The sequence below is a fragment of the Nicotiana tabacum genome, chromosome 7 (genome assembly GCF_000715075.1).
Source record: "Nicotiana tabacum cultivar K326 chromosome 7, ASM71507v2, whole genome shotgun sequence".
Classification (NCBI taxonomy): Eukaryota; Viridiplantae; Streptophyta; class Magnoliopsida; order Solanales; family Solanaceae; genus Nicotiana; species Nicotiana tabacum.
Window position 1 is genome coordinate 5,181,445 of NC_134086.1, and position 22,959 is coordinate 5,204,403.

Here is a 22,959-nt window from a genome sequence, read left to right on the forward strand (position 1 = left end):
ACAACCAACTGTGTGAATATAATCCAGATTAATTAAATCTAATCCTTATTTAATTCATTCATATCAATATTCTCTCTTCTCTAATTGACTAATTTTGTGTTATTTAATGCTAAATGAACAATCTTCTTATTTAAGTAGGCTTATGATGGATGATACTTTGTGAAGATTATTCGATTAGTTTCGTGTTGAAGAGGGACACTTTGCCGGATTGGGAAGAATCTTCAAGTTTTTCTCTTTGGAAGTGTGGTAATTTTACTATTTTCGCAATTCTTTTTAAAGGATCCATCTTGTTATATCTTTTTCCTTTTTCCTTTTTATTTGAAACAGAAGTTGAAACTAATAACGAGAAATAGGTCGGATCAGATGGGATGAGTCTATTTTTTTTTGTTTAAAGTTCAGTATATTATAAAAGTTACTGACCTAATCAAAAGGGAGAAATGCTTCCTACCAGAAGGTTTTTCATTTTATGAACATGAACTCGAGATTCTAATTAAAAATAAGAAATTTATCTATCTCACCACATCTCGAGTAACACACTAACATTGTCATCGATCTACTATTAATTTCTACAAGTACATGTATATATTTGTTCGACCTTGTAATCTTCTTTCCAAGTTTTTCCTATCCTTCCCAATAAGTATAATAATAAAATTAGAAGGAAAAAAAAAACAACAAATGAAAAGTATCCTTATATTATCTCAAGTTAGGGATCATGATGAAACTCACTACCTTATTTTATCTACATAGATATAATCTCTAAGGGGTAAATATTAAATAAAAAAAAATCACAACAAACTTCATGCTTGTGATTTGGATCTTATTTTAAGCTTTTTCTTATATTTTAGTCACATAACTCCTTCTAACCAGCATGTTATCAAAAAAATTAAAATATTAAGCTATGATCTTCATTGATTCGTAGTTGAACTAGACAAATATAATGTTCAATATCTGCATATTTTTAATTAGATGGAGGACTTAATCTCTCAATTAAAGTTAATATATAAAGTGAAAGCAAAAAATCAGGTGAGATTTGCAAAGGAATAAATAAAAATAAAAATAAATAATTAAAAGCAAAGAGGAGATCGCTGACTCAGCAACGAACAGTCAACACTTTGCCAGCCACCTGCTGGGCCACGCGGTTTTAGGTATTTCCAAACCTCACTTTCCATTCCTAGAAACTCCATAAGACTCCTTTTGACACGCGAGAGATAAAGGATAATTAATTTTAAAATTTGAAATTAATTTATCTCATATTTAATTAGAATAAAATTATAGTATAACTAATTCAAGAATTAGTTATTCGGGAATTATAATGTTTTTTAATCCCTATAAGAGATTAAGATAACCAATCACAAGATAATTAATCCCAGAAAAATTAATCATATGATAACGTGTTTCCAACCAAACAACCTCTAAGTTAGCATTTATTTTTTTACCGATCCAATTTCTCGTTTCATGTGTTTACACTAACCAATAAATCCATAACATATATTTTTATAAAAATAATTAACATTAAACAAAATTAATTAGTATAATTTGATGTAAATACTCTGCGAATAAATTTTTATCATCAAGGAATATAGTAAGATGAAGGAAATTCATCCGGACTAATCAGAGGTCTCGGATTTAAGTCTTCAAAAATAAAATAAAAAGGTCTAATATAAAGTGTTACTTCTTTGATAAGTCTTCTATGGTACGATTTGAATTAGTCGAGGCAATAAATTCAAACACCAAATAATTAATATGAATCAGAGGAGAAAAACAGAAAAACACTCCTTAATATATCAAAGATTTTTCATATTTTTTAAGCTTGCATATGAAATAGTCACATATCATAAAGTCACATAATCTTTATTTTATTTAGTTAAACACAAATGTTCTCCTCACATTAGTAGAGTTAGTACAAAATTAGGTGAGGATTACTTTTTACTATTTAACTTTATCAACTCGTTAAAGTGACATCTTACTACTCCATATATCGCAGTTTATACAATAGTTACTAGAATTTGAATAGTCAATACCTTTTTAATGGTATTTTTAAAACATTTTAGATACTCTTTTAATTATAAAAACTGTGATTTATAATATTTTTTTATATGTTATATTTAACTCTGTAAATTTCATTACAAGTAGAAGGAGAAATCAATATTCAAAAATAAATGAAAATTTATAGATAATAATTTGATCATTCTTAAATTGTTCTTTCTGCACTTAGCAAGAGTCAACTATTTCATGCTCTTATCATGTTTCATTATTTTTGTTCAACTTTAGAATTTCTAAAAAGGAGAACATTTCAATTTATAGTAATCTTCATGTTAAATAGCTTTAGACTCTTCAATAATTGATGTTTCAATTTTCAATTTCAAAGTTTCACCCTAGAATTCCCTTTATTAAAGTTCTCAAGTCTAAGTCTTGAAAAAAAAAATTGTAATAAAATCTTTTCCCTCAAATGAATCGTATATGGCATAAATCTGAATTAATCAGATATTAGGTCTAAATATAGCTTGAAAATTCGATAATACCTTTCACATGACCTACTAGACAATTCCTACATACGCAATCCAAATTAGTCGAGCAAGTAAAAAGGCAGCCCGATCCACTAAACTGCCGCTATGTGCGGGGTCAGGGAAAGAGTCTTACTTGTATTTCTGTAAGAGGTTATTTTCACATAACCCGTAATCTCCTGATCACATGACAGCAACTTTACCGGTTACACCAAGACTCGCTAATCGAGCAAGTGAATTCCTAATATCATATGATTAAAAAAAAAAAAAAATCTAAAGTTAAATTCCCATATTACCCTTCACCTTCCCTACGAGACATTAATTCCCATTTTCATTAATTTCTTTTGAAGGTAGGTTTCTTTTTCTAATAATAATGGAGTCAACAAACAGCAGACGAAACGTCTGGTCAAAAGTCAAACCTTTTGTCTTTCCCTTTCCCTCTCCCGTCATCTACTTCTAACCAACTCCCCCTTTACCCCCACTACCCCCACCCATCCCACCAGTTTATCAACCTTGATTTCCATTATTTCAGCTACTTTCAGCTCAAAAAACCTCAATTTCAGGTCAAAACTACGTCGTTTTGAGCTGATGGAGGAAGAGTTCGAGAGGAAGCCGATTGAGGTTAAGGCTACTGAAGCTTTGGGTTGTGGATTCGATTTTGCGAGCGATTTCAGGTTGAAGTTCGTAAAAAAATGCTCAAACGGGGGTAGGTTGGTAATTTTGGACGAGATGAACAGGCGCAACGTTGTTGTTCCTGGTGGCGTTACCATTCCTGATGTTTCTGAAAATATAAGATGTGATAAAGGAGACCATATTCGGTTTAAATCCGATGTTCTTGAATTTAATCAGGTTTGCCTTTTTTACCTTCCTTTTTAATGATTATTTACTTGGTTTGAATTTATTTTTTTATGTGTTTTTTGAATTTTGTTTAAGAGCTTAAATTCTGTGGATTGATGGAGTAAAACATACTTAAACAATCAGGTTACTTGTAAGGTAATTGCAGGTAACAAGTTAAATGAAGCTGAGTTAAATTATGATGATAGTCTAAAATAAGTATATAACTTAAATCCTTTGTTTAATTGTATGATCCGGATTAATGCAGTTCCTATGTGAATTAACTATGTAGTTTAATTGAATGTAGTGGAGGGGATAATCGGGGGAGATTTTTTTTTTTGAGAATTTTATGATGGAAAGTGGAGGTTTTTAATCAAGTTCAACTTTTTAGACAAATTATGTTACTCCTATAATAATCTTTTAATTTATTAAATGATTTTCTCAATTGTGTTCTAGAATTTTCTTCGAAGTGTGCTAGGATTGATTCTAAGAAGTGAAGTGTCCTCAGTGTACGTTATATATGATAGTAGATTCAGGAACTTTTAAATGAGCTAGTAGAGTAAGATTAAATTGGCGATTGAAAAGATTGGCCTAATGAGTGGTATAAGAAGAGAACTTCTTGCGCTGATCAATGCAATTTTTATAACGATGGTGTCTGCGTCAGCTTGCACGCACCTCGACTATCACACCAGATATGAGTTTTTCATATGGATTTGAGGGTTTCTATGCAGTAAGGATGCGCACCTCTCGTGCGATTATTAGTTAACTTGCTCAGGAAATGGAGGATAAAACAAAAGAAAAAGAATATGTTTGACCATTTGAAATTGCTTGAAAGAAATATGGTAGGTTTACAGAAGATTTAAGATGCAGGAAGTTATGATGTTATTGTTTAAGGTTAAGCATGCTTGCCAAGCCTAACTTTCTCATCCATTGTTTTAAATTTTGTGTAGCAGCATTTAAACAAAAACAGAGCATCAAGCTTCTTGAATTCTAAAATATCACGTAAATTTCCGTAAAGTACTAATATAAACCTATAAGAAGGGAAGTAAAACTTTAGAGAAGTTTGAACAAGACCTGTTAAAGGCATAAAAGCCATAGTTTTCTTGCTGCATTTTAAACCGAATAAGAGAAGAAAATAATCTGAGTGATCCTTTAGTGTTTTTTGTTATGTTATTGGCTGTCTCCTTAGCTCTAAATCTTCCTTACATCTTTATTGCAGATGTCAGAATTGCTTAATCAAAAATCGTCGGTACATGGAAAGGTTCCATCAGGCTATCTAAATGCCATGTTTGATTTAAGTGGAGCCTGGTTGAATGATTCAGCAGATGCTAAATACCTTGCTTTTGATGGTTATTTTGTCTCCTTATACTATTTGCACCTGACGGCATCCCCTTTAGTACTCCAAGACCAAGTAAAGAAGGCTGTTCCACCGCATTGGGATCCGGCATCCTTGTCCAGGTAGCTTCTCCATTCCACTCAGTCCGCTTTTGCCTTAATTGGATGAGTAGCTGTTTGTGAGTTCTAACTGGCAAAGCACAACTTTTTAAATATCGTCATATGTGTGTTAACTGATATGTTAAGGACCCCCTTTCCTTTTTCTTCAAGTACTAATGCAACCTTTTTCTTCAAGTACTAATGTATTTAAGAATAGCCGCTGCCAACTTGCTTGGGTTTGAGGGGTTGTACTAGTACTTAAGTATCTGCATGATAGTGTTTAGAGATGCATTCATGTTTTCATTTGGTAGTCTTGTTGCATGTTTCTAATTTGACAGTTCTTAGCAGATTTATCCGGACTTATGGGACACATATCATTGTGGGGATGGGTGTTGGAGGCCAGGACTTACTTTGTGTTAAGCAGAAACCATCATCAGGAGTCCCTCCTGCTGAACTAAAAGGATATTTGGATGATCTTGGAGATTGTCTCTTTTCCGACGGAACAAGTCCTCTGCCTGAGATGAAGTCAAGAGAGAGTAAAAAGAAGGTATTTCACACTTACTAAAGTAGGCACTTAATTTGTCTTTGGGTATCATCGAAATTTTATGCGCATAGGTTGGGGCAATTGTTTTAGATGGATTTTCTATTTCAACTATATAGGCCCCGGAGGTATTCAATCGCATGTTGCAGTCGCATACCATGCAATTTACCAGCATAACAGAGACGTCAAGCAAGGATGTAAGTCTCTCTCCGAACTTCTGTTTTCTGAAATGAAAAGAAGTGCTTGTCATGATAAGGTATTAACCAGATAATCTGGAACAGGGCCTCACTATAATTTGGTCAAAAAGAGGTGGTGATGTGTTTGCACCGAGCCACTCGAAGTGGCTTCAGTCCGTGGCTGCTTACCCTGATGGCATACTCTTCAGACTTGTACCCATTACTTCACTCTTAACGGGAATTCCGGGGAGTGGCTATCTCAGCCATGCAATAAATTTATATCTACGATGTAAGTATTTTCGTAGTCTTTCATAGATAATAACCATATTTCCCACTCTTTAATGATCTATAGTCAGATAAGGTGTATCACCTCTTTTTTATATAAAAATAAATAGCATTTTTTTTTTTATATTGTTCTTGCAGATATTGTTTTAGTTGGGGTTTAGGGATTTGTATAGCTTTCTGAAGTGTAATAGTTGATTGGTTCTAATTTGACCCTGAACAATCAAGTACCTTAGCTTAGGTGAGACCTTTGTCTTCCAAATAAGAGAGTTAATCAAGCATATCCTTAATGTGGTATAAAATTGAGCTAACATGATCACAAGTGAGTCTGGGTAGATTATATTTTTTAGATTTACGATCATGATGGGCTAGTATTGATATGTTGAAAAAATGGTTCTTTTTCTTTTTTTTGAAAAAGGCAATGGAGGTCTCATTTTGTTTTCTGATTCATAGTTCAACACGAACGAACTAGGTGCAACTTGAAGTTTTACATGGGTGCTGTTTCGAAGTAGTACATACAGTGTAGTTATTGGTGATGTCAACTTTTTCTTATTTAACTATTGCTTGGATAATAATGAGTCCCCTGGTTCTTGAATGTCCAAAATTGGAAGTACAAGGAATAACCCCTAAGGTATCTTAATCTCTTTTTTTTTTGCATCCACCTCACCTGATCAGAAGAAATTGGATTTAACCTACAACGATCTCATATTTGGTCCATGCAGGTCCAGATTAGATATTTGCGAAGATTTCAGGACTCCATTTTGACCTAATTCTTCTTATTGAATGTTAATGTAGAGATTTTCCACTGTATATATTTTCTTTTCGAAGTTCATGAAGAGCGGAATACGTTTTGACTATCATATCTTTAAGAGTAGTTTTTATCATTTTCTTTCGTAGCTGATCCTTCTTTAGTGAACTAGTAGTATTTCTATATGATGCTTTACCTACTCTGCAGTATTGTACTGTGGCTATAACAAGGCTGTCTAGTGACATGGCAACAATTTCAATTGAAATTTGCTCTGTTGCAGTTATTCTGAGCCTATTTCTTTTGTGTTGCAATTAGTCTCTCGTTGACATCCCCTTTGACTTTTCAGCATAGTAACTTACCTATACAAGAAATAATTATACGAACAGAAGAATGTTTGACACATTTTGAGGAACTTGTTTTCTTGATAAATTCTACTATTGTATTTAGCATATTTCACCACATCAACTTATTTATCTCATCTGTCGTATTTTCTTTTTCATTTTATGCTCATTACTGATGATGGTAGTGTTATCTGTATTTTGTTTCATCCTCAGATAAGCCAGCTTTAGAGGATTTACAGTGTTTCCTTGAGTTTCAAGTTCCTACACAGTGGGCACCATTATTCTGTGAGCTGCCTCTTAGGCATCAAAGAAGAGTGGCATCTTGCCCTGCGTTGCAGTTCTGTTTATTCGGCCCAAAGATTTGTGTGAGCCCTACTCAGGTACTTATTCGTGTTGCTTTCTTAGCAATAAGACCCCTGCTTTTTTACAAGTATAAGAATAGTTGAAACTATATGTGCTTTTTAAACAAAATATTGGTCTGTCCATGGCTTCTAATGCATTGGTTGGATAGTGGAAACTCGAACATGGAAAAGTTTTTAACCATCCAAAAATCTTTTAGAGCAACCATCTTTAAGTTACAACCATATACCTACTACTCATCTCTTTTAACTGATAGATGTCGCTCTTCTGAAGATTGATGTACATGATGGCACCTGATGACCGATATGTTCTTCTAATTTGTAGGTTACAAGTGGTGAAAAGCCGGTCATTGGTTTGCGCTTGTATTTGGAAGGGAAAAAATTCAACCAATTAGCTATACATGTACAGCATCTTTCTAGTTTACCAAACATTATGACATCAAAATCTGCTAACCCAACCTTACACAAGCCATGTCAGTGGCGAGGGTCCGATGATTATGAATCTAGTGACCAATTCTTAGAACCGGTCAGATGGCCGAGATATTCCAATGTGTGCTCATCTGTAGTTAAGCATGATCTAAGCTGGATGCAAGGCGAGACTAGTGGCGTATTTGTGGTAACTGGCGCACAGCTTATCAGCAAAGGGAAGTGGCCTAAGACGGTGCTTCACCTGCGTCTACTTTTCTCCCATCTTCCCAACTGCACAGTACGAAAGACAGAGTGGGCAGCTACACCAGAGGGTACTCATAGGTCAAGTTTCTTGACAAATCTCAGCACAACTTTTACGTTCACTCAGCGAACAAAGGCAGATGCTGCACCAAAGCAGCATCCTGCTGCTCTTAATTCAGGCGTATATCCAGAGGGACCCCCGGTACCAGTTCGATCAACAAAGCTGCTCAAGTATGTAGATACGGCTGAGGTTGCACGAGGGCCATATGACACTCCTGGACATTGGTTGGTAACCGCTGCTAAGCTTGTTACAGAGGGTGGTAAGATAGGTTTGCATGTGAAGTTTGCACTACTAGATTTCTTAAATGAATCATAGTTTCTTTTGTGTACATATTCTGGGGTAGTCTTATCTTCCAATATCTTGATGATAGAGCATATTGTTTATCCAAGAAATGGTGAAAAGGGGAGGAAAATATTATAGGTGTTGTATAGAAGAAATTAGTGAATGAATGGATTTATTTTTTGATATATTTTCACCTTTTTTAATTCTTTCTGGATTTTCTTTAAAAAATTAAGACTTCCTAGATTATGAAGGTATAAATCTGGGGAAATTATTACCCGCACCCGGCGATTAAATATTGGACACTTATTAAAAAAGAAATCCATATAACACATCTATGCTTCGTTATAACAATAAAGTCACAAAACTTTGCCGACTGTAATAGCATATGCAAACAACAACAACAACTAAAATTCCATTATATCTCACAAATGGGGTCTAGAGAGAGTGGTGTGTACGTAAACCTTACCCTCATCTTTAAGAAGACAAAGAGGTTGTTTCTGGTAAACCCTCGGCTCAGGAAAGATAAAAGGAAGGGGCAACAACTGTAACAGTATATGCAACAAGAATAATATTTAGCTCACAAAGCAGTACAGACATTATGGCCCAAACCTTAATCAACTTACATATGTCATTTCTTATAAGATACAAAGAATGAATAAGAAACCAAATAGTACATATAATCAAAGACTGGAAATGCTAAGTCTATATAAATAAGTGTCATAATGAAGCCAACAGCAACAACAGCTATAATAAGCCACCAAACATCTTTGTTCAAGAATATATTCTCAAGATTAAGGGCTTGAAGGCAAGCTAGGATTGTAAATGCTGTGGCATAAAACACTGAAATAATAGCAATTATGATCTTTGTAGGCAAAGAAATGTAAAAATCATTGCTATAGAATTTGCAAAGAAGAAATGATAGAAGTGTACCCATTGTGAATACTGAACTAAAAAGAGCTGCACCTAAGTAAAACATCAGCATCCACAGTTCTTGCTGCACTTTGTCAAGGAGAATAGGTAGGCCAGTATTCTCTTCAAAACCTCCGGGGACAGTGAAAATCGCGGCGAAGTTGATGGTACAGAGGAGAGTAGAGAGTACAAGCATAGAATTTGATAGTTCTCTAACTGAAGTCTCTGCTTCTTTTCTTACGCGTAAATGGTTTCTCTCGAATATCTCTTCTGCTTTTAAACCATCGGAGTTTTTAACATCCCTAAGACGTGGATGTAGGTTGTATTTTATATACTGCAAGAACAATTATAACACGTAGAATTAGTCAAGGTGCATGCAAGCTGGCGCGGACATCATAGTTATCAACAAGAATTGAGGAAAGAATCGTACGTTAAACCAAAGCATGCCCCACATCATCATCAACACAGCCATAACACAGCAAATACTTCTAGTATGATCTGTGGTTGATGTAAAAAATGGTGTACCAACATTACTTTTAGTATGACCTGTGGTTGATGTAGAAAATGGTGTACCAACATTACTTTTAGTAAGATCTGTGGTTGATGTAAAAAATGGTGTCCCAACATTTGCTGCATAATGCAAAATGGTATTTCCTTGTCGATCAACATCTGCCAGCATTCTGTTTCTGCTAGGCACTGTTTTGAGCAAGTAATCAAATAGAAATCTGTCTTTATGCTCTGCTGCTATATGCATTATGTTCCTCCCTAATTCATCCAAGTTTTCCACAGCTTCAGGGTGCATTTGCACAATTTCGACGACTAACTCGTCGACTTTAAGTTTTGACGCTTGTATTAGTGGACTTGGCATCTGTGTACTGTAGTTCCAATCATAATTTTTCACTAACATTTTTGCTAATATTAGTGCAAGAATATGCTTTTGCTTTGCTTCATCGATTTCTTGTAACCAAGAATTACCTAGAGAAACCAAGATACAATAATGCAAGAATTAATGCAATATTATTTAAAAGAATTAATTAAAAAAGGGCAGCCCGGTGCACAAATCTCCCGCTATGCGCGGGGTCCGAGGAAGGGTCGGACCACAAGAGTCTATCGTATGAAGCATTACCCTGCATTTCTGCAAGAGACTGTTTCGACGGCTCGAACCCGTGACCTCCTGGTCACATGAACTAATACAATATAGAAATTCATTTCGGCCAGCTGAACCTAGAAGATTCAAAATTATGGATGATACCTAATAGAGACTCGGTAAACGACAACCTCTCAACGCGGATGATTTTAGTGCCAGTTTGTGTCTGGTTACCACCAAGTTTTGATTCTATATATCGCGGTGGAATACCTGCTACCACATAAATGTAGAATTACTGTTATAATGAGTAAAGTTCAGTTATTTTAAAGTAACAAAAGCAGTTTGTAACTTCACTTTTATAATGTTTAGTAGTTCACTTAAGTTGAGCTTACAATTATAGATTATGGTTTCAATCATCTGAATTGGAACAGAAGGTGTCTTCCCTATTTCTGCAAACAAATAGTTGGATCCACTCCTGAATGACAATCTTTTTGTAGCCAACAGATTCAAAGCTGTCATTCCCTCATTATCGCGTTCGTTAACAAGTTCAGGATATAGATTCACCAAATCAATTGCTAGAGCTGCCAGACATTAAACAACAAAACAATTAGTCTGTGCAGCTAACAGCGCATTCTCTCAAACAATGTGGGACACTTAACACACACCCTTTCGCTTCCACACGCCAAGAACTAACACATTTAGTATGTGGATAGCATTCTCAGGGGCTCAACATTGGGTAAACCAAGAACACATTATTATGTTGAAAAGACAGATCTTGGACCTAACTTAATCCCAAAAGTTATGAGGTATGAATTGCCTAAGACAATATAAGGAGACAATATTGTCCATTCCCTCCATCAATGTGGAAGCGCTTATCCCTTTAATGCACCTTACGCAGCACGAATCCAAATTAGTTGGGACCCTAAAATGGCTATTGAAAAACGGATGACAAACCAAAAGAAATAATTTGTTCATCAATGTAAACCTTACCATAACAATCATGGGCTACTGCTGCATGAAGTACATTTTTTCCATCATTCCTTTTCATGGTGAGCTTATTGAAGTCGAAATTTGCTAGAAGAGTAAAGATTTCTTTCTCCCCACTTGCAGCCGCTACGTAAAGTGGTGTCTCTCCCAAATTGTTGGGCAAAAAAACTAAGTCCTTCTCCTTTCTCAAAATCATCTCCACCATATTCCTTTTACCTGTCAAAAACATAATTAAGTAAAAAAAAGTGTACTCTTTTTAACAGTTTACACTTTTAAATGAGATGGTCAAACACTTTAACACGGTATCAGTCTAACATAGCAGGTAGAGGTCCTGGATTCGAGTATGCTTGGGCCATGAAAAAGGAACCAGGTTCGTACATGAGGGTGCATGCTGAGGACATTATTTAAGTATATAAAAATGTGGTTTCTCTATAGATGAAATGATCACACATTTCAACATTACCAAATCTGGCAGCTTCATGCAACGGTGTATCTCCACAGCTGTTTGCAGTTTCCAGATCTTTAATGCTCAAAGGATCAAGAATTCCGAAACCAGCTACGTTACCATTAACAGCAAGAAAATGAAGGATGGTGTCGCCACGATTATCAATCTGTGCGACGCCTTCTTCTCTCCAAAAATCGAGTAATACTGTGAGAGATTCCCCTCCTGATGATGCAGCTTTGTAAGCTGCTGATCTGCGTCTTGATTTGGCACTGAAATCGCTCTGCATAATTGCTTTGTTTCAATTTTTGCTAATTTTGTATGATGAATGAGATTGGCATGCAGCTCTAGTTAAACCAGTTATATAGTCCTGATTTCTTATACTTCTATTCTATGTATAAATTATGTGTGTGTTGTGTGTGTAGATCTTCCCTTTAGAAAACAAAAATGAGAATGGATTGCCCCCCAAGTAAACCCATCCCTGTATATTTGTGGAAAGTCTGAGATAAGCCATTCAAAAGTGATGCAAATATCATGTCCCCTATTGATTGCTTCAATAATAAGCCTGTTTGGCCAAGTTTCTGCGAAGCCGAAAATGTAATAAAGGGCAGCGCGCTGCACAAGGCATTCTACGTTCACGTAATGGCCGCACCCCAAGGGGTGTGACGTAGACAACCTACCTTAATGCAAGCATTAATGGCTGCTTCCACACCTGGAACACATGACCCATGGAATGTCGAAAGTGTATTTTTTTTTAAAAGTGAGTTATTTTAGAAAATTGAGTAGTTCCACCAAGCTTTGAGGAAAAAATAAGTGTTTTCCGGTAACAGTGAAAATTGTTTTCTAGAAGTTGAAAAAAGTAGCTTCTCCTAACGCATTTATGGAACCTTGGTCAAAATAAGTTTCTGCTCTAATATATTAAAAAAATATATTTTCCAAATTGATTAGCCAAACACAAACTTAGTTCTAAAGGCTGGTTATACATAATTATGACCAATGGCATAACCACATTCATGGAAGGTTGATCAACTGAACACCCTTAATCGAAAAATATACTATGTATATAGAAACTTATATCACGTATATAGATCAAAAATTATTTTTTATGCGTATATAAATCTTGAACACTATTCGTGAAATTCCTGGTTTTGCGACTGAATTGATGATTATGTCTCTCACCAACAAAAGGATACACAAGTGACATTATTCTAGGACGAATATATGCATAGGCTGCTGTAGAAAGAGATTACAGTACATATCTTCTTTAGCAAAAGTTACTAAAGTTTGGTTACTAATTGGAGGTACAAAAAGAAAAGCTTACTTACACCCCACTTGCCTTTATTTGTGGAAAATGTGAAAAAAGCAACAAATATTAACACTTTATTCAGTTAGGGAATAAAGGGTTGCTTCTCTGTTTTCCAGACATTCCTGTATTAATGTTCATGATCCTTATAATACTTCATATCCAAGGAATGAAAATTCTAAAACATTTCACTTTCCTTGCAAACCATAGGGTATTATATTTTTTTTATAAGGATTGATGACCAACTGAAGTACTAAAGCGAAGAATATGCAGGATAAGTAAAGGGATTTTTACACAAATAGCCGGTCAAGTTCACTGTTTACTTTTTCTAGCCAGTCGAATCCCAAATAAAACATAATTGGTGAGTGTAAGGAAAATTAAACCAACTCTGTAATCGTTTGTGGTGATCGAAAAAACCATGTCAAAAAACATCAGGATCACTTTAATTATGTCGACGAAGCTACATTATATTAAGGGTGATCACCCTTTGTCGAAAAATTATACTATGTATATAGGTAAAATATTAAGGGTTTAGAGGTATATGACTGTAACACTCCATAAATTTGGACTAGGTGTGGACGTGTTAAATGAGTATTAATGTGACATCTTAGACATATTAAGTTCTATTGGGAAGTGAAAGTAATTGTTTTGGAATTAAGACGGAGAGTGAGATGCATAAGATTCGATAAAATCGACTAAGTTTATTAGAGGTCTGTCTTCCAGCATGATCTCGTGAAAATCTGTAGGGAATTTGGGAAAACTTAAAACAAGAAAGTTGTAGCCCTTTGAAATATCTTTCCAACTATATATTGTGGAACTCGAACGGATCTCTGTGCAAAAGGTTATGTATGTTTTACTGGACAATACGCAGTATACGCACCCATGTCGCACCGAGTTGGTCCCGCGCACGGCCGTGCACTTGTGGTAGTGCTACTGCCCTGCTGCGTGTCCAGGTGCGCGGGAGCGCACCCGGGGGTCATTTTTAAAGCCTTACTTCGTCTCCCACACCCCAAAACCCAAAAACTTGCTCTAGAAAGGGAAGCTCTCAAGAACCTAACTCCTCAAAGGTCCCTCCGCCATTCAAGATAAGTTCTAATGGTGATTCTAATTTAATTTTAATTCCCCAACACCTTATTAACATGGGTAAACCCTCCAAATCATTAGATATTTGATCGAGACATCATTGTTGAGAGAAGAAATCTTAGAATTCGAATTCAAGAGGCATCAAAATGTAATATCTTCATCTTCTAATTGATTATAGCATTGGATTAATGATTATAGACTATAATTTCATGAGATATGAGTTGATGAATTTGACAGAATAGAATGAACCGTTATAGATTTGGGTTGTTGGTTGTTGATTATTGATTAAGGGTGTTGTTTATCTTATGGTGATGAAGAATGATGTTGATTATAACAATTTGAGATTTTAGAATTTTCTAGGAGCGCAAGAGAATGTGTTGTTGGGTGTAGAAACACCATTAATAAGGACTATGAAGCTTTATGTTCACCAAGTGTTTGATAAAAAACCTATGTGACCAGAACATGAGTATTAATGCTAATATAGAATTCCTTTGACTTATATTTCTATAGATTAAAGTTAAAATGGTTGGCGGATGTTGTATTATGCTCAAGAGCAGGAAGTTATGGTATGCGAGACTAACTCTCTATGTTTGGGAATGTTAATAATTTTTTCTACACTACGTTTCTTTAACGATGTTACTAACTGCCTTAGAAATATAACTAAGCCTAGTTCCTTGAATAGTTGCAGAACTTCTATTATCTAGCTTCATAACCCGTTCATGATTTTTATTCTGTACGTTCTGAGCTCAGTGCGTAATCAATACAAATTGGGTTTGATGCCCATGAGCCTCAGTCTAGATTACTCAGCATGTCATAAACAATTGAAGTTTCAGTTTTCATAATCAGTTCAAGAACACATGTCTCAATCTAGTCCTATTCAGTATTTCAGAATCATGTAACTCAATATGATTCAGTATTTGAGCATCACATATTGCAGTATGATTCTCAGTTCCTGAATTTAAATCCCTGAAAATTGAACACATGTATTTGGGTTTGAGGCCATAGTTTATATGCTTTATGCATATTTGGGCCTGAGGCCGTAGTTTATGCTTTATGCATTTTTGGGTCTGAGGCCGTAGTTATGTATACGTATACTTGGGTTTGAGGTCGTAGCTTGTGCACATATATATTGGGCTCGAGGCTGTAGTTTATTTAGATAAACAGGTTGTTCATCATTAAGGAGAGGGAGTATTCATATCCTTACTTCCTTTGTTCAGTCCAGTTATTAGTTCTCTATTTTTAGCTCAGTTTCAGTTCAACATTTACAGTTCTTTCTATCAGTTACTTTACATACCAATACAATTCAAATGTACTGACATCCGTTTTGCCCAGAGTCTGCATCTCACAATGCAGGCAATGATATACAGGTTGACAATTTAGAGTGTTAGGATTCTCGTACCAGCTATTTGGTGAGCCCAGTTCTTTCGAGGCATTATCATTACTTTGCAGTCTTTCAATATTTACAGATAGTTAATATTTTAGTACTTTATTAGAGGCTTCATAGACTAGAGTAACAATCAGACAAAGTCGTAGGCTTTTCATGTTAAGTAATGTTTGTTACAGATATGTTCCAGAATTATATTAGTGTTTCCACCTTTTGATTTATATCATTCAGACTTTCAGTATATTAGCATGTGCTAGTTCATCTTTCGCATTCAGTATATTATGATATCATATGTTGATTCAGCTAGCTAGTTGGTTCACTTGGTCACAATAGTCAGGCACCAGGTGTCGTGTTACGTCTAGGCCTAGGTTCAGGGTGTGACAAAACTTGATATCAGAGCACTAGGTTCAAGAATCTTAGGGAGTCTATGAAGCCGTATCCAGTGGAGTTTCCTGTATATGTGTGTGCCGACTGTAAGCACGTGATTTTTGCCCTATATGAGAATTACTCCCAAAAAATTCAAAAATAAAATAATTTTTCTTGGTGTGCCATTTTTGTGATATTTTGAATAATTATTTGTATTTGTTTGTGCATGTTTATTTGTTAAATTAATAAAAAATACAGAAATATATCGCCTTTCGCATGTAGGATTTAATTCTACAATTATTAGTAATTAAATTTGTTTTACAAAATAAAAATTACAAAAATAGGCATCGTTTGCATTTTTAGCATTTAATGTCCAAATATACAATTTTATGCTTAATTATTACTTAATTGTGCGTTAATTGTTATTGGGAGTTAATTTGCGCTTTTATAACTTAATTTAGTTCTTAATAATAGTTTAAGTATTTTTATAATTTAGTTTTAGAAAAATAAAAGAAGAAAAAAGAAAACAAAAATATAAAGAAAGTCGGAATTGGGCCTCTTATTCGATTTCAAGCCACAGGCCCAAAAAATGGCCCAATCTTCCCAAACGACCCAGTCCATTTCGAACTGGGTCGACCCAGTCCATAACCCAACATCCTATTATCTTACATTTTACAAAACAAAACAAATAAAAAAAAGGAAGAAGAAAACCCTAAAATTAATCCCATCCCCCCCTTTCTCTTTCTCTCTTCTCCTTCACCATCTTCTTCTCCAAAACCTTCCAAACCTCCCATGGCTGCCCCTTGCAGCTTCTCCAAGCATCAGCCATGACAGCTTCTCCTTCACTCGTGTACACACCCCATGGACACACCGAACGACCCCGTCTTCGTCGCCAAGCTCAAAACTTGAGCTCCCATGGCGATTTGTTTTTCCTTCTCGACGACCAGCGTCGTCCCCAGCTGCTTCTTGCTACCTCTGCGTCATCCGCGTCCAGCTCGAGCTGCTGCTCCATTTTTCCCATAGCTGCTGAACGCAGCAGCAGTAGAAAACCAGACCCCTCCATCGTCCGCCATTGACGAGCAACGTTGTTGCTGTGTTTTGCTCGTCGACCAGCTGCTTTTGCTTTCTCTTTCCTCAACCTTACGTCCAAACACGCCTGTCACTGCTGCTTCACTTCACCATGTCGGGGCTGCGTCGAGCTACTTCAGTTGCCGCTGATGCGCCGCTGCGCGACTGCTGTGTTCTTCCTTAGTTCTGCGCCACTGTTGCTGCCATGGCCAGCTGCTCATGCTTCCGCTTCAGCTTCCTCGTCTGCTTCGTGTTCCTGCTTTTGCTGTTGCTTCATCTTCTTCGAATCGTCAAAAGTTCGAAGGTTTTTTTTTTTTCGTTGAGTCGAGGCCCGGACAGATTTGTTTACAATCGTTGTTCGTCGTTTCATTTCCGGTTAGTTGGTTTTTGAATCTCATTTATTGTCCATAATTTTGTTCGTTGTTTTTCGGATCCAAAATCGATAAATGATTCAATTCTTGTTTGGTTTGTTCTTCGTTGAAATAATTTTCTAGTTTGTTCATATGTTTTGTTAAATTAATTTTCAGATTTCAAAATAGAAGTTTAATTAGTTGTTTTCATATTCATTTCATGTTTGTATTATTGTTTAAGTGAATATTTGTTAGTTTGATGTTTGTTAGATTCAAATTGAAATTTAATTAACTATTTCTTCAATTTGTTTCATGTGTTTATGTATTGTTAGAAATTGTTAGTATTGTTAAGTTCAAGTTTAAGTTCATAATTGTTTCTTCGTCGATCTTGTTATTTGTTTAAAGAATTTAGTTGTGTTAAAGGAATATATTGATTTAATCGTTTAATCCGTCATGTTTGTTGTGTTAAAATAGATTCATTCATGTTCATACTTTGTTTGGATGATCTTGAATCCGAATTTTGTATAGTTTGATTTCTTGTTTATCATTTATGATTATTTCTTGAATTGTTCTCATAATCTTGTTTAAAGTTTAATATAAGAATTGTTTGTTGTAATGTTGTTAGAATTGATTTTAAGTTCAATATTATTGAATTTAGGAATCTAAATATACTTGTTTGATTGTTGTTGTTGTTTAAATCCGAAAAATAGGTTTGTTGTTGCTAAAAATATTGTTCAATCAAATTTTAGTTGTTCTTGGTTGTTCAATTTGTGTTCATGTGATTTGTTGTTGAAATGTTGTTGAAATCATGTTCATGTGATATTGTTGTTATGATGTTCATTCGTGTTCATATTGTTGTTTGAACATTGTTAGAAATTGATCATATTGTCTATATTTTGGTTAAGTTTGATTAATTGATGTGTTATAGCTGATGGGTAGTTTGGTAAATTTGTAATACGTTCAGGGGTAGTTTGGTAATTTCAGTAAGGTCGGAAGGGGTAGTTTAGGAATTGTACATTTTGTAATTGTTTATTTGAAGCATGGAGGACAAAATAAAATGGGGTGGGTTGTGATATGATTATTTAATATAAAGGGAGGACAAGATTTAATTTAAAGGGGAATCTTGCATTATTTTATGTTAGGCATGGGGGACAAAATGAAATGGGGTGGTGTGATATGTTTATTTAATGTAATGGGAATGAGTGGGAAGATAATGGGTTGGGTAGAGAAAAAGTATTGATTTTAATTAATTGAAAGGTTTATGGGATGAGTTATATATGTGAAGTCTTGAAATCAAAAGGGATATACAGAGAGATAGAGAAAAATACACAGATAGGAGAGAGAGAAACAAATCTGAAAATAAGAGAGAGAAAAGGGCTGAACATTTAAGAGATAGAAAATTCCGAAAAATATTTAAGCTTTCAAATAAAAAAAACTAAAAAAAATATTCTGCTTTCTTTTGTTGTTTGAAATCAGAATTAATTGTTGTTTCATCAAAGCTGGAAGATTTTGTTTTTTTTTTGGATTACTACTCCACTGGTTTGTTACTGTTGTTGGGCTATTGTTGCTGTGTTGTACTGATTTTACTGCTGCTGCTGATTCTCATATTCATTTTCTTTTGCTTCCAATATCAGGTACACAACTGAAAAGCTGGTTATTGTAATCCGAAATATGAAGCATGAATACATATGAAGAATGAAAATTTGAAGTTTTAATTTCGTTTTTTTTTCTTTTCTTTGTTTCTTTTGTTGATTGTATTTAAGCTATTTCATGAATTACTAAATAATAGCTGGAATAAGAAAATAATATCATAAGTTAGTCTGTAATAAATCAGTTCGGCAAAACAGGTTAATTCACTAGCTATGAAGGCTTCAAGATTGTAGGTTGATCATGAACAAGTAGCTAAATTTAGTTAAAACATGAATTTAAATTAAACATCGTAAATTAGGCATTAAGGCATGACTTGAGCTTAAGCAAGATTAGAAGAACGTTTAAGTCTAATAAACTTTCTAATAAGCTTTAGTAATTATGGTTAAATCTAGTTTCAAATGATTGTGAATAATTAATCTCAATAATATTTTTTTAAAAAAAATAACAATGCTTGAGTTTTAATCTAGCTATATTTGTTTATTTTGAATATTAGTTGTTGAATTTTTATTTTATTTATAATTTCGAAATTAAGAGTAAAATTCCTTTTTTCATCAATATTTGTATTAACCAAGCAATTAGCATGTCATGTTTTCTTAAAATAATAAAAGCTAGTAATTAATTAGGATTTTTCTTTCTTTATTTTAGAGACTAATTTTTATAGAAAAAATGTAGTCGCTTTAAGATTTGTCCATTTAAAATAAATGAGATGAGCCTCGCTTAATGAAATGTATAGATTTCGGGGCCCTCAATAAATGTACAGTTAATTGCTTAGAATTAGGGAGGAGCCGTTTTAGCAAATTTCACGGCCCTACCCAAAATAATGACACGCTAGTCGCTCTAGGCGCGTATTTAATAATGTTATTTCCTTAAATACGGGTGTGCATTTATGTAACCCAAATCTAAATCTCAACGGAGTCGAAATGTGTCGATAACCACGGGTGCAATTGATTGCGACGTGATTTGAAATACGTTTTCACAATGTTGCAATTTTTCGTAAAATAATAACAATAAATAAAAAGAATAATAAAAGCGGCTAAGGGATAAAATTTGCACATAAGTTTATAATACGTATTATATTAGATAATCAAGCCGAATATAACAGTTAAGCGACCGTGCTAGAACCACGGAACTCGGGAATGCCTAACACCTTCTCCCGGGTTAACAGAATTCCTTATCCGGATTTCTGGTGCGCAGACTGTAATACAGAGTCATTCTTTTCCTCGATTCGGGATTAAAATTGGTGACTTGGGAAACCCTAAATCTCCCAAGTGGCGACTCTGAAATAAAGAAATAAATCCCGTTTCGACTGTCCTTTAATTGGAAAAAACTCCTGTACCCCCGCGAGGGCGGAAAAAGGAGGTGTGACACCGACCATTCATATAAACAGTTAACTACCAAGACATTCATGATTGTCCCATTTCTTTCTACTCTAGATCATGCCAAGAAGCTTAGAGCAGTAGGTGACTCCTATCGAATTCCAGACGTATTGGATGCCCAAACGACGAGCAAGAAATCCCCAATGTTCTAAGAGAGGATGATTGCTCATTCAGGTATAATTATGAAGTATATGTTGGTAATAAATAAGACTTTGGAGGATGTTGAGAGGGATGCAATGGATAGTAGTAAAGATTAGTGCATAACCTTAACAAAAAGTATAAAAACAATTATCATATTTTATGGTTATCAGTTTACCTCAGTTACCAGTTATATAGTCTTTTAGTTAGCAGGTTTGTGGTTATTTAGTATGCTAGTATTCAGTTACCAGATTTTCAATTTTCAGTGTATCCAAATTCTGGTAAGTTATGAGTATATAGTGATGCCTATGGGTGCTAAAAGAAAGTGCAAGTAACAGTGATTATAGCGAAATCTTTGCATATTTTAGGTGTGGATTAAGACCCAAGACTCACTGGATGGTGCAGGAAGTGATTTCTCAGGTGATGGTATGCTCTGAAGAATAATTTTGTGTGTGGTAGTGTATTCGTATGTGTTTTACCTCGTAGAACAACTTTATTTAATTCTTGAAAATGGAGCCGCATGTGGGATGATAGTAGTTTAGACGTGAGACCCCACAATATAACAGGTTAAGAATTGAACCACAGCAGGTATATAGTTTTGGACAGAAAAGAGCCTAAGGGCAAAATACCTAGGAATCAAAACATTGATTATTACCAATAATATATTTTTTTGTACGACTCTTGCAGATGACTAAGAAGCTATGACATATGAAACGAGAACTATAAGCAGCCGATATTGAATTTCAGGGAATGATTTTAAGTTGTTCATATTTATTCAAATCATAAGTAGAAAGTACCACGTTAGTAAGTTGCTATATGAAGCAGCTATTATTGTGAGATAAAAGATATGACAGTTCTCCCTTAGATTATGTGACTAAGTGTTTACCTTGGATATTCATAGTCTAATATGATTTTGAAGGGTATGGAAAGTTTGGGTTAGGGATTCCAATTTTATTTAAGACAGATGAAATTTTCCTAAGTGTGATCCATGTACATAGTTAAAAAAAAAGATAGTATGCGACCGAAGAATAGGGTCGGATGGTGAAGGAAGTTAGAAATAACCTTATGCTTCACTTTAGTTATTCAAAGTAGAACTAGGAAACAAGATGCTACCAGATGGTTAGTAAAAGAATAATAAGTAAGTTTTGAGTGGATATAATAAATTAGCAATTTCAGCAGAGCGAGTAGAGGTACGATTTGATTTACTTAGCTAGGTTAACTCTAGTGATGTAGAGGAGAGTTTGAAATACCGAATACGTGTCAGAACATAAAGAGTTTAAGTTAAACCCAAAGTACAGTGACAGTGGAAGAAAGGAAATTCAGCTAGTAGTAAGAGTGCAAACTACAGAAGAATAGCCTTTAATAGTTATCAAAAAGAGGTTTCCCCAAGATTGACATTGTGAGTAGAGTTAAATCATTAAGATTGTATATGATAGTTGTGAATATATTAGCTTTATGTTTATGTAAGTAATTTAGTTTTTCCTAGTAAGAAAGATTTATCAAAAGCAAGTCGGAAGATGAGTCATCATTTACGTAAAGTGCAAAGAATTGCAGAAGATAAGAAAAGTTGTTTGGATCCCAACATAAGAGAAGGATACTCAAGTACAAGACCTTAACCTTTGGTCTAAGGGGGAGATGTGAAAATCGTCAGTAAGTCCAGTTGTAGATTTGAAACCCGCATAGGTAGCATGGGATATAAAAACTATAAAATCCTACCCAGTTATGTATCATGAGGGTATTGTCACTGCACGAGACTCTAATCTTCGGAGTGTTGGTCAAAGACTTAGCTCACAATAATGTTATAAGTGTTTTCATGAAGTACCTTAAAAAAATAATCAAGCATGGGTAGTATAGCTCATGATTGAGGCAGACAAGAGAACTATGGTGAAAGAAGTTCAACACTTAGCCAAGCTAGGATTTCGACTTTCGGATACCGAAGATGGTGGAGTTGTTGCCCTGAACAAGTTCCTCCTTAGTAGACAAAGTGAAGGAGAAACAACTTGATGATCCCTACTTGTTGCAGGTGAAAGATATGATTCACAAGCATAAGATAATGGCTTTTGTACAAGGGGGAGATAATGGTACTTTAAGGTACCAAGATAGATTGTGTATTCCAGACATAGATGGGCTCAGAGAGTGGATTATGTCTGAAAGCCAGAATTTCAGGTATTCTACTTAATCAGGTTCCACAAAGATATATCATTGTTTAAGGAGATTTATTAGTGGAAAGGCATGAAAAAGAACGTCGCAGACTTTGTGGCCAAGTGTCCGAACTATCAACAAGTGAAAGTCGAGTAGCAAAAAGCCTAGTGTTTTACTACAGAATAAACATATTCTTGAGTGGAGATGGTAAATATGGACTTTATAACAAAATTATCTCGCTCATTTTAAAAGCATAATCACATACCTTTCATTGAGTTTGCTAATAATAACACCTACAATTCTAGTATTAAGATTGCACCGTACGAAGCTCTGTATGGGTGAAGGTGTAGATCGCCAATTGGTTAGTTCGAAGTTGGTGATGCATAGTTATTGGGACCAGATTTTGTCTATCAAGCTATGGAGAAAGCCAAGTTGATTCAAGA

General features: G+C 34.9%; 2 protein-coding genes across 3 annotated transcripts; one reads left to right on the forward strand and one right to left on the reverse strand.

Moving 5' to 3' along the window:
- Positions 1-2,858: 2,858 nt before the first annotated feature.
- LOC107796165 (MACPF domain-containing protein At4g24290) lies at positions 2,859-8,434 on the forward strand. Its single transcript, XM_075256905.1, has 7 exons — positions 2,859-3,353; positions 4,558-4,796; positions 5,121-5,319; positions 5,433-5,510; positions 5,595-5,778; positions 7,074-7,240; positions 7,545-8,434. Exons 1-7 carry the CDS (start codon positions 3,093-3,095, stop codon positions 8,262-8,264), a joined length of 1,848 nt encoding a protein of 615 aa, XP_075113006.1. The 5' UTR covers positions 2,859-3,092; the 3' UTR covers positions 8,265-8,434.
- A 350-nt stretch (positions 8,435-8,784) lies between these two features.
- LOC107796164 (uncharacterized) lies at positions 8,785-12,183 on the reverse strand. Of its 2 annotated transcripts, XM_016618908.2 has the most exons (6): positions 11,678-12,183; positions 11,218-11,430; positions 10,620-10,808; positions 10,393-10,497; positions 9,571-10,115; positions 8,785-9,474 (listed from the first exon to the last, which is right to left on the reverse strand). In XM_016618908.2, the coding sequence occupies exons 1-6, from the start codon at positions 11,943-11,945 to the stop codon at positions 8,860-8,862; spliced, it is 1,935 nt and encodes a 644-aa protein (XP_016474394.1). In that variant the 5' UTR covers positions 11,946-12,183; the 3' UTR covers positions 8,785-8,859. The 2 variants fall into 2 exon arrangements, with proteins under 2 accessions (XP_016474394.1, XP_075113005.1); XM_075256904.1 differs by lacking the exon at positions 10,620-10,808.
- Between the last annotated feature and the right edge of the window lie 10,776 nt (positions 12,184-22,959).